General features: G+C 41.3%; 1 protein-coding gene across 1 annotated transcript in view; it reads right to left on the bottom strand.

Moving 5' to 3' along the window:
- Positions 1–1,941: 1,941 nt before the first annotated feature.
- LOC308082404 (leucine zipper protein 2-like) overlaps positions 1,942–20,804 on the bottom strand; it is a gene marked incomplete at both ends in the record, with an annotated part of 164,101 nt that continues 145,238 nt past the window's right edge. The window contains 4 exons of the mRNA XM_080424142.1: positions 1,942–1,991; positions 11,485–11,723; positions 13,074–13,114; positions 18,932–19,036. Coding sequence (XP_080280268.1) covers positions 1,942–1,991; positions 11,485–11,723; positions 13,074–13,114; positions 18,932–19,036 — 435 coding nt within the window. The remainder of the gene's footprint in view (positions 1,992–11,484; positions 11,724–13,073; positions 13,115–18,931; positions 19,037–20,804) is intronic.

Here is a 20,804-nt window from a genome sequence, read left to right as displayed (position 1 = left end):
ATTCCTAGGAAGTGTTGTCACTCAGTTGTTAAGCAATTATTACCAAGTGGAGGTACAGTAGGCTTCTGTACTTGTGATAATTAAACAATTTATAACATTTTCTAGGAGCCATACTTTCCCATCAGTTCCTTGGATAGTTGCTGCATAAGCACTGGAATTCATTTCAACGACAGTCCCACTTTATTGGACAATTAACCACAACAACCCTAGCGTCCCTATTCTGGGCTTGCTGTAGTAGGCACCAACATTGTGGGGAAATAGATCTACAAGCTCACAACGCACCGCGTCGCCACTAGCTGTGAGCTTGTATATCGGCTATTTTTAGCAAAGATATTTGATGTAGAGGGAAAATGGTAAATGAAATAAAAAAGCGATAAAATAAGTGCATTTACTATACGAAGTGCCCTTATCCAAAGCACATTACATTCACACACAGACGGCAGAGGGAACCATGCAAGGCACCCAGCTGTTCATCAGGATTAATTTGGGGTTCAGTGTCTTGCTCAAGGACACTTTGACGCTAACTCAAGGGATTGAACCGTGAACCTTCTGATTCCCAAGCGGGCCGCTCTACCTCCTGAGCCATTGCTGCCCTTGTCTGTATAGACTAAGTACAGACCCCCGGGGGACCCCGGTCGATGAAGTATTTAACAGAGGAGAGCGTAGGACATGCAAGAACAGCAATACACGGCACAATGCTCAGTCCTCCCAGAGTGTACAAATGGACTCATGGTCCATTTTTAACCCATTCAATCCGGGAACGCATTTGTGTCATTTTAGATTTGAGCTATAACCATTATTTTATACTTTGGCTATTAAAAAATAGCAGATATTGTATTTTATTATTTTTATTTCCCCCCCCAGAATATAAAAAAAAACACGGCCTCCTCACACATTAGAAGGACAATATCAGTCGCCTGAACCAAGCACATGGTGTTTTCAATGAATCTAACCTGGTTAAATGGAGTTTGAAGTTAAAATGGGTTTGTATAGGAAGGGGGTGTGTCTGATAAAATGAATATCAAATGTCTAAATACTGAATCAAGCAATTTAAAAACTGTCCAGCCTAAGTAGACGTTAAAATGACCCCAAACATGTTTGAAAGTGAAATATCCCTTTAATCTAAATCGATCTCGTGAATTATGTTTTTTCCTCTCCTTTGTTTATATTTGATCATCCTGTATATTCTGATGTTACCCACATCAACACCACATGTGAACAAAAGAGCTATTGCTGTAACAAAACGTGTCTGCTCTAAACAAAAGCAACAGCAACATAATGAGCAAAATGGTCTCAGTGCAGTGACCACATAGGAGCAGAATAATGAAATCCACGTCTCTGTCCTTGGTTTCCTGTCTCCCTAAACCCTACCTATTTAATTCACACAACCAATAATAAATTGCTAGTGTGAGTGCATAGCCTTGCATGGCAGCACAACAATGTGTTTAAAATGATTTATATTCATTTCGCAGAGCGTGTTGCTTCTACACGGAGGCGTGTGTACAATGACAGGAACGGAAAAATACAACTGTCTGGTGACTCTGAATATGGAAAGTTTTGAAAAATTCAACCGCTAGTAATGACATGCCTGAAAAACTGTGGTAAAGATGCATTCAGAATCTTGCTTAAGCTCCCAAGACTGACAGGTACAAGTCATATGCTTGTGCCTACATTAATATTTCCCACCTTTCATGCTGTGTTGAGGAATGTTCGTCAGCTTATAGACTCTGAAGAATGTGATCATAAGGGCTTCAACTGACATGTCTGGAGACATTTGGAACATATGTGTGTATGTGTTTTAATCTATTCCCATATTGTGTTTGTCTTTGTGTTGCATCTCATTGCTTTCTCTTTAGTTGTGAAGAGATCTAGCTGCAGTGAAATGAATCGGAGGAGTCTGGGGGTGAAGCCTGGGGGGAGGTTGTTCATTTTCTTTGCAAATTATGTGACAAATTCTTCTGTAGAGAGAGATGAAGGTGGAGGCGGTCCTCCTGTGTGGAGCAGGAGAACAAAGCAGAACACAGAGCAGAGTTTCTGGGGATTAGAAGATGAGGATTAGACTGTGGAAGCTGAGCTGTGAGTCTGTTCCTCTGGGTTCCACTGTTTCTCAACCGTTTTAATTTCAAGGACCCCCAGTTTGATATGCATTAGGCCACGGATCCCCCGATTGATTTTTAATGGGCTCTTGGACCCCAATCTACACTTTAAAATCATTAAAAAGTGTGCACAAAAGGAACCAAAATGGATCTGTAAGGGTAATTAATATAATATATTTTAGGGCTTTTCTGCCTTTATTTGGATAGTCTAATGAAGAGTGACAGGAAACTGGGAGAGAGAGACGGGGAGTGACACACAGCACAGATCGTCAGGCTCGGGTTCCGTGCACAGGCCGGGGGGGGGAGGGGAGGCGGGGACATAGATTGGTGAAGCAATAGGAAGCGGCGCTGGTACCGAGCACAAGGCTTTGGATCCGCCCTTCAAGGCCTTCGATAGGGCTGGCTCCTCCAGTCTACCGCTGACAGGCAGTGGTGTTAAGTAACTAAGTACATTTACTTAAGTACTATACTTAAGTAAACATTTTAGGATTTTTTACTTTACTGGAGTATTTCCAATATCCAATACTTTTACTTCTACTCCACTACATCTCAGAGGCAAATATTGTACTTTTACTCCACTACAATTATTTGAAAACTTTAGTTACTAGTTACTCTGCAGATATACATTATTACATTATAAAACATACATTAACCACTTTAGCCCTGTTTTATACCTACTGTAGGCTATTTGAAAATAGCCGATCTACAAGCTCACAACGCGTTGTGAGCTTGTAGATTTGCTATTTTCAAACATTTTAGTACTTTTACTTTTGGTACTTTAAGCACATTTTGATACCAATACTTTTGTACTTTTACTCAAGTAAATTCTTCATTCCGGACTTTTACTTGTAACAAGAGTACTTTTACATTGCAGTATTGATACTTTTACTTAAGTAACAAATGTGAGAACTTTTTCCACCACTGCTGACAGGTTCCGCTATACCTGACGCCTTCCAGTATCCTCCTCCTCATCGGAGGCGCTATCTGCCCGACTGTTGTTCTCTCAGGGTGAAAGCCATTCTCAGCAGAGGGTCTAAGACGGGTCCAAGACGAGCATCATCCGGTTAGCTGTCTCGGCGACTTGTGAGCTCAAGCTAATGCCCCTGTAGTTGTCCGTCTTGGCGAGGTCGCCTGACATACTGGAAGGAGGATCATTGTGCGCCATACTGTAGCTCCGGCAGCTCTCCATGCTTTCCAGGCTTGGTTGATAAAAATCCAACACTAAAGGTCCTTACACACCGGGGCGAATTCTTCATGCGAATAAATACGTTTTTTTTAAAAACCATATAAAGTCAATGCAAGCGTCCTCATCAGTTTCGCGAAGCGAAAAAGCGTCTTTTAATTATTCGGAACGAGTCCGAATTTTGCGTATATTCGCATATTCGCCGGTGTGTAAGGACCTTTACTCGTCTACTTCAGAACCTCGTGTCACTCCTTCCTCCCCGCAGCTCTTGCCTCACTTGATTGTAGCCACGGCCCTCTGGTACTCATCCATGATGAACGGTACCGTAACATCGGTTAATTTAAACAGTTATTTGTGTCATGATGAGTACATACAGAACATGAATATTACATGGCGATGAAGTGACTATTTCTCGATATTTCACCGCAAATAAAAGCATGAACCTCTATGAATGAGTCATCACCAAATTAATACGTTTTATTTTGAAATATTCGCCAACACATTTTGTTACTGTTTTTTCATCAACGTCCTGTTGTGTATAAAGGACCTTGAGTGTGCAGTTCTGACTGCAATGGGGAGTTTAGTTTCCAGAGAGAGAGAGAGAGAGAGAGAGAGAGAGAGAGAGAGAGAGAGAGAGAGAGAGAGAGAGAGAGAGAGAGAGAGAGAGAGAGAGAGAGAGAGAGAGAGAGAGAGAGAGAGAGAGAGAGAGAGAGAGAGAGAGAGAGAGAGAGGAGGATGTTGATTTCACAGTGCTGCATTATGGGAGATAGAAGAAGATAAAAGACTTAATTGTCGGGCGCCCATGTGTCTTACTGTTTACAGCAGGGGTCTTCAACGTTTTTCAGGCCAAGGACCCCCTAGCTGAGTGAGAGATGAAGCAGGGACCCCCACTACATATTGTATACAATTGTGTTGCAGATTAAACTTCTTCATAGATGTCATAGATGGCTTCATAGACTTGTTTGACATATATTATCTTTTCTATTAATATGTTGGAGTCACGTTAATGTGTATTTTCATACAGTTAACCTTTTAAACCCTCTATATTTAATCAACTTGACCGTTGGATCTGTACTTGGTCTGCTCTTTTTCCCTCTATACCAACTTTCTGAAAATAGCAGATCTACTTCCCCCCGCTCCAAGCTCACAACGCCTCGCAGCGCAAGGCGATGTGAGCTTGGGGATCTGCTATTTTCGGCTAATGTTCCCCATCATTCCCCAGATTTGGCGGACCCCCTGTAGTAACTCTGAGGACCCCCTTAGGGGTCCCGCACCCCCTCTTGAAGACCCCTGGTTTAGAGCATTGACTTTATAACCACAAGCTCCCCAGGTTCAATGCCGAGAGCTCAGAGAGCTGCTTGGGTTGCATGTCAATCCACCTCTCTTTCCTCCTGTCTCCTCTCATGAATAAAATAAAGCAGAAAGGCTGAAAGACAAGCTTTAGAATAAAGAGCTTGTTGAAGAAGGAAATGGAAACGGGGCAGAGGTACTGACTGGCCTATTTGACCAGGTCAAAATGTAATCAGAAGGCAGAGAGAGGTGACGATAATTAAGTGCACAGTTCTCCATTATACAGCTGTCTGTTTTAGAAGGTCCCTGAGAGAAGCCGACTGATCAGGCTGATGCATCTGTCATTGACTGACGTCATTGAACAGAAAGAAGCTTGCAAATGGACTTTGGAGAAGTAATGACTTTATGTCACCTTTGAGATGGAACATGGAAGAGACCATGGACCGGACCAGAGAGTTTTCCTCTTTGTCTATAACAATGGTTATCAACCTTTTGAATTTCAAGGACCCCCCCAGTGTGAAATTCATTAGGCCATGGACCCCCATTTGTTCGGCTGGCTACAGTCTACAATATGACGTCATTCAGAGGTCACACATTCCCCACATGGTCGTGATATCCAGGTATTAATCATGGGTTCCAGCAGTGCTGCTGGCTATAGCCTACACGCTGCTTGAGCCAGTCACCACTCGCCACCAACAGCACGAGATGTGAGCACGAGCCACAGGACTGTTCGGTGGCAGTATATGAAATATACATTCGTCTGTCAGGGAGCCCGATCCTCCAGTGCACGCTTGACTGTTCAAAACTCAACTTTGCACGTACTGTACTCCTACGAGCTGGGGGCGGCACCTGTCAGCGGGGAGTGTTGGGTGGGAGGAGCAGGACGAAGGCTCTACGTCCTCCGGTTGGGGGCTCCTCACTGGTAGGTGAGTCAGTAGGATACGACAGCAGTGACAACACAGAAATGTGTGTGGGGAGGAATTAATTGGCATGACGACTACATTGGGGAGAAAAAGGGCTAAAAGAAATGATTGGCTACTCTAAGTTTATAAAAAAATACATCAAAAATACCAACTGCAGTGCCAACACCAGTGACAGCAACAATAATTCTCCCCTTATTGTTGAGAGAGACGTCTTGGCCCCCTCCACACCTGGGCCCTGATGCGACTGCAGCCCCTGCTTACCCTATAGCAGTGTTTCCCAACCTTTTTGGTGCCAAGGCACACCTGGCATAGCCAAAAGATCCCAGGGCACACCTAGATATACGGTGTGCATATATTATATATACTATATATATATATATATATATATATATAAATAAATGTCCCCCCAATAATTGTATTGCTGCTACAAAATATTTACTCTCATGTACACAAGATGTAATAAAGAAACCTTACAAACATTACAACATGTCTTTGGCCTACAAAAGTACAAACTTGGGTCAGTGCTGACTGGAGGAGTCTGATTTCACCTTACCAGAGTAAAAAGTGAAAGCATTATTGCGGACGCATGCGCAGTTACCCACTACAGACGGTTACCAAAACACTCGCCCCAAAACACAGTCGCCCACCTGGTATTCCTAAATGTAACATCAGTAAAACTATGCCTAATACTAAACTTATTTCTAACCTTATCCTCAGTAAAACAAATACAAGAACCGCTGGTCCGCGAAAACAAATGGGGGTAGCGTGCTTTGGGGCGAGACTTTCGGTTACCGCAGCTGCGAGTGAACAGACCAACTCCCGATCTTCGTGGAGTAATTAAACACTAAAACTACATGGATTACGTTCACACTAACACCATGGAGCGATTTAGATGCACTTTATAAGAAATCTAACACTTATGTTGATTTAAAGTTAGTACAGTTAGTTAGTTAGTGTTTTATTGTCGGACATTCATCATCATGGCAGGTTATATAATATGACTGCCCCTCTTGGCTCTTGGCCGCCGTATCGGCCTGTTCCGACCCACAATGTAGTAATACTGAGTGCCAAAGCATATACCCTGTGCCCTTTTTATACAGTACCAGGTAGGCCAACATATTTGCATTCCTATGGGTGATGGTCGCTACACTGAATGGACTCGGGCGTGGGCCGTGGCTGTGTGTGAAACGGATGATGGCCGTATCGATTGACGGACGATCGTCGCTATTGTTCTCGAGGGGCTGGGTTTACACCTTCTTCAAACGGCGCGGAACACCTCAGCAGTAGCCCCGGCCCAAAATTGGGACGTTTGCCAGGGTTGATAAACACTGCCCTATAGCTACGCCACTGGCAGTGGTGCTGACTGATTCTGCTAGCTGTCCCATGGCACTTTAGCAGGTTAAGACCATACTCTTACAGAGACTATTCCCTCATGAGCAAGCACTTGGCAACAGTGGGAAGGAAAACATATCCCCTTTAATGGGAACACAACCTGGCTCTAGATGGGCGACCATCTGCCCTGACTGCTTGGAGTAAGCCTGGGCGACTTTTACCAAATACCTCAATAATCAAGCGTCTTTGGGTACTTTGCACTTTATTATTGTGACGATAATATTGTGTTGTGACATTATAATGATGGATGTAACACGTGGACTTGTGCATTTACTATTTTCAACATTTTATATCTTTTTTTCTATTTTTCAACATTTTTGAATGATGATGTTATAGCAACATTATATCACCCAGCTATTTCAAGTTGAGTTGGAAGTCAAACTCCTATAGCTAGAAGTTGCTGAGAGGACTTGGTGCAGTTTAAAACAAAGGAATGCGATGTGGAAGGGGGTGTGGTGCTGGTGGCGGTGGTGGGGTGGGTCGGCTTACAGTGACAGCATGAAATTCAAATGAAGAAACAGTTGAAGTGTGAGAGACACGGAATGAGAAATTTCCATATATTTGAGCTGAGCAAACATAATGCCACCAGCCGAAAGCAGAGGCCCTGGGCTGGGATGTGTCTGGAGGAGGGCAGGGGGGTGCTGTTGATGTCTCAGCGTGAAGCGAGGAAATGCAAAGATAGGAGGGCAAGGCTGTAATGAACGCAGGATTTCTGAAATGCCAACCGCTAATACCAGGAGGGTGACAAGCTGTTGCTGCTGCTGGAGGAACCATCTCACACAGAGAGAGAGAAAGCAGTGAGAAAAAGAAAAAAAAAATACGGAAAAGGACATTTCTGAATATTAATCTACAGCCCACCTGTCACTTGCATTGCATGATGAAGCAAAGTTCTGCCTATAATAATACATTTTTTTCCCCCTCACAGTTAATGGAGACCTTGAAAGATGACAGTATAGTTCTGGTAACTACTAGCAGTGGTGGAAAGTAACTAAGTAAATTTAAAAGTACTGTACTTAAGTACAATTTTGAGGTATCCAATTTCCAATACTTTTACTTCTACTCCACTACATATCGGATCCAAATATTGTACTTTTACTCTTTTAATACTTATTTTAAAACTTCAGTCCTACATACATACATTTAGGCCATTTGAAAGTAGCCGATCTACAAGCTCACAATGCGTCGCATCGCAACGCACTGTGAGCTTGTAGATCTGCTATTTTCAAAAGATTCTTATACATTTTGTACATTTGAAGACTTGTGAAATGGAACATTCTGCATAACGAGTCCTTTCTTGTGGTACTTTCAGTACATTTTGATTCCAAAACGTTTGTACTTTATCTCAAGTGCATTTTAATTACCCATACTTTTACTTGTAACAGAGTATATCTACATTGCAGTATTGATACGTTTACTTCAGTAAAACATTTGAGTACTTGTTCCACCACTGACGGCTAGGTTAATGATCCAATAATGTAGAGTCTGTCTTTTACAGACAGACGGTGCATGAAGAAGATTGTGTAATTGCCTTGAGGCTATTGTGTGATGCTGATTGTTTTATTGTACTGAAGGCCCCAGTCAGGTTTGAACCCATGGCCACTGGTGCACATAACTACAACCCAGTGCTCCTGTTGGCCTAGATAGAATATGTGCTAATGAATGATGTGCACACACAAGCTCAATCTCATTAGCCTTCTCCCCTCGGTCAACATTAGTGGCCATTAGCCAAACAATAGTTCAAGCTGATCTAAGTTCATTCTATTATGTCTCGTCTGCATGTATTGACCTTTGCTCTAAATGAATGAGGCGTGAGAGACCCTAGACCCTGGGAAAAAAAACTTGTTTTCTGGCCATTTCAATAGAATATCTTCCGTGCTGAGTTCAGCTTTCTGGCATAATGCAATGTCCTTGTATTTTCTCAGCACATATTAAAGTGGCAGTCATTGTTGTAAATGAAATTAAGCTTGGCTAAGCTGTAGAGAGTTCTTGATGACCCTGCATGGTGGGTTGGAACTTGAAAGTCAGCACGCAGTCAAATCCTCAGACTCAGTACTTTGACGTTTTCTCAAACGTTTTAGTGCCCTATGCCAGTGTATCTCAAACTTGTTCATGCCAAGGACCCCCAAATTGATATGTATTTGTCTGTGGACCCCCATCTGAAAAGATTTTGTGCCAGGGACCCCCATGCAAGATTTGTGTTAAATGTTTCAAAAAAATATTCCAAATGTTAAACATTTTTGCAAGATTTTTCACTAGCAGATGTACAAGCTCGCAACGTCTCGCATTGCGACGCGTTGTGAGCTTGTACATCGGCTATTTTCAAATAGCCAATGTATATAGGGCTCAAGTAGTTAAACTAAAATGTGCAAAAAAAAATAACTAATTTTTCTAGGAGCCCCCTGGTACCCCCCCCCCCCCCAAGGACCCCTGGGCTGGCAGTGGAAGTTGTACTCAAGCTCAACAAATCAGAAATTATAATCATTGGCCCAGACTCCCTCACCCGCTCCACCCAGAACTTCACTCTCAACATTGACGGCTCCACTGTAACAACCTCCACCACCCACGTCCATAACCTTGGTGTCATACTCGATTCCACCCTCTCATTCCTCCCCCATGTAAACAAGATCACCAAAACTACCTTTTTTCACCTCAGGAACATCGCCCGCCTCCGGCCTTCTCTGACTTTCCCAGCTGCTGAAACACTCATGACATTCACGCATTCCTCACATCCCGGGCTTGAATACTGCAACGGTATCCTCAACGGCACTGAAGACTGAGAGAATCCACTATATACATTTTACTTGTCAAGGAAGTGTTTTTGTTTACACTTTGAAACTTGAAAATTGTAATTTACTTGTGAAAGCAGTATTGTTTATACTTTGGTACTTGAAATTAGAAGTAATTTACTTGACATTAAATGACTTGACAGTGTATTGGCAGTATACCATAAAACATGTATAGCATTTCTTCAATGAAAGCAAGATTGTGAAAAATCAGTTTTTTTATTCAAATATTCACTTGCAACTTTAGAAAGTTATAAATGGGAAAATACTGTTAAAGCAAATAACCAAATATACTGGCAAATACTGTATTCCAAATAGTATAGTGCACAACAAACAAAATAGCAGGTTATGCAACAAAATACAGAGGTATTTACAAATCTGTGATAGTGATGCTATCGGTTCACTGAGAGATACCATGAGGACACTTTGCCTTTGAATACAGAACATAAACTTACAATTTAGGAATTTAGATGCTCTTATCCAGAGTGACTATCACAGCAATGTAGGCCATGCAATACATGACATGGACCCTAGTCAAATGACACGGTAGATTGTCTCGTATAACGCCAAGAAAAAAACATTTAGGGCTTCTAGATAACTACGTTACCAAGTAGGTTAAACATCACAATCTAGCATACTTGGCATCTGTGGACAAGAAAACAGCATACTGTATGTCTATGGACAAGTAACAAGTAATGATCTAAGGAAAGAGGAGTGCTAGGAGTTGTAATCTGAAGAGGTGTATTTTCAGACTGTGGCAGAAAATGTGGAGTGGTGACCAAATCTTCCCAATTGGTGATCCTTGTGTTTATCCCATTAAGACCGGGAATGCGTGTCATTTTAATATTTCTTAGGCTATTCAAAAAAATAGCAGATATACAAGCTCGTACAAGCTTGTAGATCCGAGCTTCCAGGGACCCCCAGAAGCAAAGATTTGCCCCCCCCCCCCAAATTAGCAGATCTACAAACTTGAGCTTATATATCTGCTATTTTTGAATAGCCAAAGAAATCTAAAAATGACACAGAAGTGTTCCCGGATTGAATGGGTGAAGTAAAGAAAGATCTCAATCAAGTCTGCAGTCCTGACTGAGGGGGGGGGGTTCAACATGCAGGTTGAGTGTCAGGGAGAAGAGTCTAGGATGCTTGGAGCGTTGACCAGGGTGTCGTATGGATGGGAGGTACAAACACTGATCAAAGTGATCAGGAAGGGGTGTTGGGGGGCTGGATCATGTCCTGAAGGTATAGGGGGCGCCATGCCATTGATTGCCTTGTAGATTGCCTTGTACGGTAGGTCATCGCCAGTGTTTTGAATTGGATGCGGGCAGCAACTGGAAGCCAGTGATGGGAACGCAGAATTGGGGAGATGTGCAAATCGTTTCATCCTGAAACACAACAAAAGGTACAGTATTGTAGCTACTGCATTTTGTCCTTTACATTGACATATAACACAGTTATTGTGTTCAAACAACAAAAGCAAGTAGTAACGAGGCACTATAGACTACTCCAGAAACAATAATAAAACTGGCACATCCACTGGACGTAGGTGCAGGACCAACAGTGGAAATATATAAGAAATAATAAAGTCCGCACACTGTTCACGGTCAAAGCTTTATTAACGTTTCAACACAAGGTCTGTGGTTTGGAATTCTGAAGAAGACCTTGTGTCGAAACGTTAATAAAGCCTTGGCTTCTTTTAAAATTACAGTGTACAGACTTTACTATAGACTACTCTCCCAGTAGAACAAAATTAACAAAACATATGTCTTAATGCATTTGATTAAGGTCATACTAAAGCATTGAAATAATGATCTCATTACCTGTCCATTCTGGAGTTGTGTTGTTACAAGCTGGTTTATGGGCGGTGGTACAGTAGCACATCTGGCACAAGTCCCAGTCTGTGTGGCTCATCAGACTTATGGCTCCTTCGCCTTGGGGAGTTCTCTCTGTGAGTTCAAGCGGGCAACCGACAATTCTCTGAAGATGAGGGAGATAACTGCAGTCTTTAGGATCTTTCACCACGTAGACGCTCCACCACCAGAACTTGTTGAACCCTCTCCTGTACCCAATGAGTTATAAGCACAGAAACATTATTAAACCACTTGAACCGTAGCATTCAAAGTATTTCCAAGTATTTTTAAAAGCAAGTATTCCAGCACTTTAACTCAAGTACAAATTTGACGGATACATTTTCACTTGAATAATATATGACTAGGAGTATCTATACTTTGACTCAAGCACTGTGGTTGAGTACTTTGTCCACCACTGGTGAAAGGTACTCCAGATCGGCCCAACTTGAGCGTATGAGAACCTTGATTTCCTGGATTACACCATAAAGCAAACACCACCTCCTCTGAATGCGTTTCCTCCTCCGTCACGTCCATATACTGAACACAAAGAATCTAGGTAGGAAAACATTCAACGGTAATCGCCAAACATTCTGCAAAAAAACAGCCGTTCAAATGGTTGCAACTACTTCTATAAAGGTTTTGCAAGATTGAAAAATAAAACCCAAAAAGTTTTTAGAGATTGAAAACTAAATCTCTTACAAACATTGTTTTGTATTTTGGTTACACTCTTCAACACATGTTCAGTGTTTCAAATGTGGCACTGTTCTACCAGTGTATTATTTTGTCTTCTAGGTTTGAAACTAATTCAATGGTGATCTGAAAACAGGCTTTGAAACATTGGGAGAAAAAAAACGTTGGAGCCTATAGTTTTGAAAGGGTGGGGAAAAGAAGTTTTGAAACATTGAAACTTTAATTTTGAAAGGTCGAATATTTATTTAGAATCTTTGTAGGGTGTACATTTGCACTATTGCAGAGTATTAATTTCAGAACTTAGTTTACTACACCAACCTTTTAAGAGATTTGTCCACACAGTTGCAAGCTTGCAAGTCTTGTGATTATTGGCAGTGTTTTTCCTCTGCAGTGGTTTGAACCGCTGAAAGAGCTGGTCTGAATGCCTGAAGCATTGAGCTATATATTATCTGGAGGACAGACACAAAATCCTCGCTCATTTCATTTCAATGAAAGTTGCTCACCCAGCGCATACGTCGCTAGGGACACCCTCTTTCTGGGCTTGGTTTGAAACATCATGGGCCCATTTGCACACGCAGCAGTGTCCTTTATGTGTCTACTCAGTATGTCACAAACTTCCTCCATGCACAAGCCTGTGAGTTGAGCCCATTTCACTTGTTCGTGTTTTGGGCCAAACCTTGCAATAGCAGATTTGTCCACTTTGAAATATTTGCTTCAAAAATACCCCCCGGTCCTGGGGCCTTGGTCTAAAGATGAAGAAGAAGGAAAAAGAAAAAGGGAAAACATTAAAAAAAAAAGAAAAAGAAAAAACAGTTTCCTGGAGGCGGGGCCTGCTGAAGCACAGTCCAATCATGTGTCATCCTGTTTACTGGGTTGGTTTGGGATTGGATGTAGCCACCTTGTTGTTCCCCTTATGTGGACAAAAGAGGAGAGATAAGATCCTATATTAATTACAGAATGCAAAACATAATAATATAATACATATTAAGCACACGTGTAAGATAGTGTGTTTAATCTGCATCCCGTTTTCATGTTTTATTTGGATATCCTTGATAGAAAAAATGGCTACGATTAGCAAGTTAGCTTTGTCTGTGTTTACATTCATTGTGTTGGCTTGTAGATCGCCTATTTTCGGTGATTGTTCGCCTATTTCCACTGAATGTTTGCTTATTATGACCTGCCCAGAATAGGGACAGCACAGGTTTCCTAGGGCGTTGTGGGTATCAATCCTGTCGGGATCAAATCGACAGGAAGTGATGCCCTCAACGCCCTAGGAAATGTGTGGATAGGATGTCGAAGATATTTCTGCTGTACAAGAGCCTCCTGGCATTTAGAGTGCTTCAGAAATTGACTGCTCTGCAACCTATTGTAAGAATGGATGTTTATTTGTATTCATTTATTTATTCATGGGGGAGGGGTACTTGGGGTGTTGACACGTTTGAACGATGTTCTGGGGAACAAGACACCAATTTCCCAGCCTGGAGTAAAGTCAGCAAAGCATCTGTTTGGTGTTTACCAATAATGTCACATTGGTGGATGCCGCCAGGCTCGTTCTCTGCTCGCAAATGATTGGATTTTTGCATCAGCCGTGTCAGAACAGGTGTCAGAGTTGTAATGCTTTGCATGAAGCAAAAACAAACAGACCTGAAGGAAGCAACGTGCTCCATGTACACAGCTAAACAAACAGACCTGTACACAGATAAACAAACAGACCTGTACACAGCTAAACAAACAGACCTAAAGGAAACAACATGCTCCATGTACACAGCTAAACAAACAGACCTGTACACAGATAAACAAACAGACCTGTACACAGCTAAACAAACAGACCTGTACACAGATAAACAAACAGACCTGTACACAGATAAACAAACAGACCTAAAGGAAACAACGAGCTCCATTTACACAGCTAAATCATCAGCGTTAATTTATCTCTGAGAAAAAACAAAGGGATAAATGAACACTGAGGATTTTACTGTGTGTGCTTACTGTATTGTAACCCATTACTTTCAGCTGAGCGTGACACAATCCAATCCAAATGTATTTTATAAAGACATATGAAGACATTGAGACACAAATCAACAACCAATGACCACAGTGCTATACAATCAAAAGTAACAAAAAACGTAAAACACAAAGACCGGTCTAAAAGTCTACAGAAAGGACAGTAAAATAATAAAAGTAATAATTCCTATACCCTACATATCTTTGCTGAAAGTAGCCAATCCACAAGCTTACAACTTGTTGTGCGCTTCAAAATGTTTGAAAATAGGTCTCAAGTGGTTAAACACACAGGCTACAGCCGCAAAAGCACAATCTCCCCTGTGCTTGAACCTTGACCTTGGGACAAACAGAATCAACTGGTCAGTGGGCCTGAGTGACCTAGCTGGGACGTGTGGTTGTAAACGGTCAGAGCGACCTGTTTGTTTCATTGTGATGTTTGTTGCTGGTGCATTTAATGATCTGTAGGGAAACAACACAATCTGGAAATCAATCCGAAAACGTGAAGTGAAGGGAGGTCAGTATGCGGTTAATGTGCTCTCGCTTGCGTTGTTCTGTTGAAAGACGAGCTGCGGCATTGTGTGGACTAACTGCAGGGGTGAGAGAGGATCAACGACTAACGACTTGGCTCCGATGTAAGCAGTGATTATCAAACATATTAAATTTGGGTCCAATAGACTTGCAGGTAAAAGTAAAATATTTTGATAATAAGTGTATAGAACATACAATGGATGTGAACTAAAATGTGTGGGGTCTTATGTTAGCCTAGTGAAAGTGTGCACAAGAAATGCGGCACTGATCGGTCCAGCCGTTTGTTAAATGAGCTCTGGACAGACACACATACACTCTTATAGACGTCTACCTCTTTCAGAGCTACGGTGTTAATAGAAACAGTGGGCCCACTAAGAAACAAACAAAACAACACTCAGACAAACTGTTTTCTCAATTCTACAGTCGGATGTTCACTCCTTGTTTCATTAAGGTAATTATCTCATGGGTAATAATTGTTTCATGATTAACTGTATACATTATGAATAAGCAGAATATGTGATTGACTTATTAATTTAATAGGAGGGTGAGTGAGTTCACTTCCTCTTTGTTTATTTAATAATCAAAGTCAATGTGGAAATTAAAGAAGCTCAGTGGAAACAAAAAACTAATAATGAATGCAACCTGTAAACACATGACATCATCCAAACATAGTTATGCGCTGCACATAACTGTGTTTGGATAATGTCAAGTTCTACTTTTATTAACTAGTTCAAGTTCTAACTTTTGTTCAAAGTTCTACTTTTATTATGTATTACTACTATTATTAATAGTGCTACTTTGTCAGCGACATTGCATTAACCACATGAATCATAGCCACTCTATTCTGGGGCCGATCATTCAGAGGGGCGAACAGATTGTAGATCGGCCATTTTCACTAAAGACATTTGGCGTCGACGGAAAGAAAAAGGAGCGGCCCAAGTATAACCCAATGAAGTGATTAAAAAAACAAAAGAAAACAAAAAAACAGTGCAGAGCTGAGTTGTGTGTGTGCGGAATTTCTTCATGTTATTATGCACATGAAGGGCCCAATCTTGTGCGGCGCCTTATGCCTTATCCCTAATCTTCTTAGGCATTTTTAATACTTTGAAAAACATTTTTAAATATCGAAAATACCCAATCTACATCTATGAGAGCTCGTCGGCTATTTTTACTATTTATACATGTTGTTTAAAGTATTAAACATGCCTAAGAAGATTAGGGATGATAGGCATAAGGCCAGTGAGATAGGGCCATTTTCCTAAAGTAACTCGTGAAACCTCACCTGTTGTTGCTGCTGTTGTTGTTGTTGTTGTTGTTGTTGTTGTTGCTGGTGCTGTTCTTGTTGTTGCTGTTCTTGCTGTTCTTTTTGTTTTTGTTGTTCCTGTTGTAGCTTTTTACTTCCTGCAGATGAGTCCTGTGTCTGGTTGTGAACGCAGTGACCTCCATTCTATAGAAAGAACACAGACAGACGGTGAATGCAGTCAGCTCTGTGACAGGCAGCGCTTAAGCAGATAGATAGATGGACCTTTATTCATCTTGAGGGAAGCACCACAGTAAGGATGAAACAAATGATACAGATAAGAGTAGAGAACAAGTACAAAGTGAGTAGCAACACAAGTAAAATATATAAAAGACAGTATATTATGACCTCGGTCATCAAAGTATAAAGGGTTAACGCATGCATTTCAATTCACTTTATACCCTTTTATGTTGTGCGATATGATATCCCATGTTCTGTCAGTCTTTTCTTTCTGCCTAACATTTACAGTGTAAAGATTACTATCAACTTACACAAGTTGCCTTGTGATGTAATGTCTGATGTGTACATTCTATAGCGTACAAGCTGGCTCTGTGTTCGTTCAAATGTTGGAGTCGGGCACGGGAGCGTTCAGACAGAGCACATGAGCAAACAATATCTGAGACTCTGTTTCAAATAATGTCTCTTCTTATCTGTATCACAGTGCTGCTTCTGCCTCTTGCTGCTGGATTCTGCATCTTACAAAGCCTGACAAAAATTATACCATCAATAATTGGACACCAGCCAACGTCGTTTTCGGCACTGTTTCATTAAGGGACAATCTGTGTGACAGGCTCTCCTGCGAGGCTAATTTCCTGTCTGGATGGCGTCCCCGTGGACTGCACTGTCTGTGTCCCAAGGCCCTGTGGACTGCCATGGCTCTGTGGACTACACTGTCTGCCTCCCATCATGGCCCTGTCTGTGGACTGCACTGTCTGTCTCCCATCATGGCCCTGTCTGTGGACTGCACTGTCTGTCTCCCATCATGGCTCTGTGGACTGCACTGTCTGTCTCCCATCATGGCCCTGTCTGTGGACTGTACTGTCTGTCTCCCATGAGACAGTCTGTCTGTGGACAGAACTGTCTGTCTCCCTGGGCCGGCCGCTGCTATAAGCAATATAAGCGGTCGCTTAGGGCCACAACCACCCCCCCCCCCCCCCCCCCCCCGCAAAAAATAAAAAAAATAAAAAATGTAATTGTTTTTATTTACTTTCATATTGTATGTCATCTATCTCCTATCCAAAAACTAGCGATATTATTTTAATATTCAATAAAACAAAATGATCTCATGACATAATGATTTTATATATCTTGCTTAGGGCCACCAGAATCCTAGGGCCGGCCCTGCTGTCTCCCATGGCCCAGTGGACAGAACTGTCTGTCTCCCATGGCCCTGTCTGTGGACAGAACTGTCTGTCTCCCATGGCCCTGTCTGTGGACTGCACTGTCTGTCTCCCATGGCTAGCCGACTCAAATCTGTAGTTACTCATGAGCCAAGGAGCCCTATGGAACCGCCAATTCCCGTCTCCACTCTGCTTTGTGACATGTCATTAAGCCAGGCACCAGCTTTCTTTTTATAACCTTTAAACCTGCCGTCAATATTTAGAGCAAGTCATTATGTCCTGAAATGTTCCGAATATTATTTGAATAAGATTCTAGGCATGCATGATAGGCAAATATTTGACCAGTGGTGGAAAAAGTACTCACATTTTTTACTTAGGTAAAAGTATCAATACCACATTATAAAAATACTCTGTTACAAGTAAAAGGCCTGTGTTCAAAATGTTACTTGAGTAAAAGTACAAAAGTATTGGCATCAAAATATACAAGTTAAAGTACTAAAATGTTTGAAAATAGCAGATCTACAAGATCACAACGCGTCGCATCGCGACGCGTTGTGAGCTTGTAGATCAACTATTTTCAAATAGCCTAAGTATAAAATAGAGCTAAAGTGGTTAATGTATGTTTTATAATATAATAATTTGTATCTGCAAAGTAACTAGTAACTAAAGATTTCTAATAATTGTAGTGGAGTAAAAGTACAATATTTGCCTCTGAGAGGTAGTGGAGTAGAAGTAAAAGTATTGAAAATTGTAGCTAAAAAGGTAAATAATAGCAAAACTACAAACTCTGTTGTCAGCTCTTAGAGCGGCCCTTTAGTTGGTCAAAGCCCCCCTCATCCATACTCTGCTGGCAGCGGGTCAAATCCTGCTCCAACTCCTCACCCGTTGTGATAAGGTTGTGAGAATGCATTGGACGCTAACCCCTCAAGTGGTTAACCTTTTTGAACTAATATATACTTCATTGACCGGAGTCCCTCAAGGGTCTACACTAGGCCACCTCTTCTTTACCCTCTGTACAACATTGTTCGCCTAGTGGTTAAAAAGCCTTTTTTTCAGGGTTATCTGAAAATAATATAGATATAAATCTCCACTTTAAGTGTGGGTGGTGGTTGCCAGACAGCTAGAGAAAGATCGTTATGACCACAGGGAGAAAACACAAATGGAAGTGTTTCCTCAACGTGCCCCTGAGCGAGGAACTCAACTGATAAATTATCTAAATGAAGCTTTCAACAGATTTTTAATCCTCACTGAATCTGCCAGAGGGGTGGTTGTCGTTTTTTCCGACTGTGTAACATAATCAGATGCACTGTTGCTCAGCCAAAGCTCTTTGTGAGAATGTGAGAAGAGAAATAATAAATAGCCTAATGATGATGCTTCTCAGGGAACGGCGTCACGAGCAGAGAGCTCCTCACAACTTGTTAAACATGTCTTCCGTTATCAAACCAACAGTGATTGCTGACGAAAGCTTTAAAGGGGGAATCAATGAGCATGCAGTACGACCCTGACGCCTGCAGTCCCAGGGTCACAGATAGACTATTACAGTTTAATTACTTACTGAATCCATCTGGCACTTCTGGGTTCCTTCGTTCTCTCTCGTCGTTACCCCCGGGTTCACGGGCAATTTACTGGATGTGACAATTCGCTGAACTTTAGAGATATCCTGTGGAAAAGAGAGAGAGAAACAAATTGTTTTGATGATGAGTAGAACAGCAGAGACAGCTGTCGCTCACAGGTTCACAATTAACCACTTGAAACCTAGTATCTCTATTCTGGGGGAAGAAAATATCAAAATAGTTGATCTGCAAGTCTATAATGTGTTGCAATGTGACACGTTATGAGCCTGTAGTTTGGCTATTTTCTACTAAGTATTAGTTGACTGAGTATAGAGAGTTTAAAGATGGAGTGCCATGATATTTTTCAACCCTAAAACCTGATCATAAGGTATTATTATTATGTAAGGATTTTTTTCAACAAAAAAAAAGTGTACAGTAAGTGTTAAAATGTTGTTTTTACGTAGACACACCCACCAGTGCATTAAGTATACCTGGTTCTCACCTTAGCACCTCCTCCACCACCTTAGCACCACCCACCTGTCCTAGTCCCTCCTCCTCCTCATGCCCACACCTGTTGTGTTATGATAATGAGGGGGAGGGTGTGGGCTTTGTGATGTCACTAAAGCGCTGTTTCTCTAGTGGCACGTTTGACCCTCAAGGTTTCAGCCTCCAGGAAGAAACTCCAAATAGTCAGAGAAGACATAAAACACCATAAAAACACCACCGGGGGGGCTTAATGAAGTTATATCAACCTCATAGACACATGAAAAACAGAAAAAGTGCAAAAACATGGCACCACCTCTTTAAGTGTTTTAAATTAAAAAGGATATTACCTTTGTTAATTTAGCTCATACTGTAGTGATTAACTGAATGTTGTAAGATCATCATAACATTTATTTGTAAAGCAGCGTACTGATTGTCTAGGAACTGTACAGCGTAAAGGAGTTCATACTCGTAGTATGATGTCGTTGCTTGCCGAGAAGATCAGATCCACAAGCTACCGCGTCGTATTGTTAGGTCGTAGATCAGTTCTATTTGTCAAAGTGACACAAAACGAGTTGATTTACTGTGAAGTGAAATGTGAACGATGCATTGTTAATTATAGCTTATCTGCATTGCTGCTTTAGACCAGTGACACCTGAAGACCTATAGCTTCTAATTTAATCACAACATGTCATTGTGATTCATGGAAAAATGATCTTCAGACAATACTGTAATAAATCAGGGTGAAAAAAATAGTCCTAATCCTATCATTATACATGTCCTTGTCTGTTGATCCTCCACAGACGTTTAATAGCTCTTTAACTACAGGAAACCCTTTTCTTGGCATGTCATGGAGAACATTCAGCCAAAATAGGCAAACTTTCGGCAAAAGCCAATCTAGCCAGTCTACAAGCTCATGTTGTAAAGCTTGTAGATTGGCTTTCAAGTCCGTTGAAGATATTGATATTTAGTTAGTATTCAGTGAAACAACAGACCAGTGTTGAGCAGTATAGCTTATTAATAATTAATTAATGTAATATTATTCATTACCATAATAATCCTGTAAAGAATTTCAACTGCTCAAATAATTTTACAGTTACTAAAAAAGCAACTTGATTACTTTTAGTCCACATGCATGTGCACGCCACCAGTGGTGGAAAAAGTACTCAAATGTTTTACTTAGGTAAAAGTATCAATACTGCAATGGTAAGGTACCTCATGTTTTGACAGAGTCTACTGAGAGATGAGCAGAACGCCCATAAAATAAATCCAAAATTTGTTGTTTCTCTGCCATTACATTCTTCACAAAAACCTAGTCTAGTTTTTCTTTAACTGGGTCCAAAGTGGCCTCTTGAGAATTCAAGGAAAGATGGTTGAATATGAACAGAGGAC

Source organism: Gymnoscopelus braueri (genome assembly GCF_963280865.1).
Source record: "Gymnoscopelus braueri genome assembly, chromosome: 1".
Lineage (NCBI taxonomy): Eukaryota > Metazoa > Chordata > Actinopteri > Myctophiformes > Myctophidae > Gymnoscopelus > Gymnoscopelus braueri.
The sequence above is the reverse complement of the archived record's forward strand: the minus strand, read 5'-3'. Positions and strand labels throughout refer to the sequence as shown.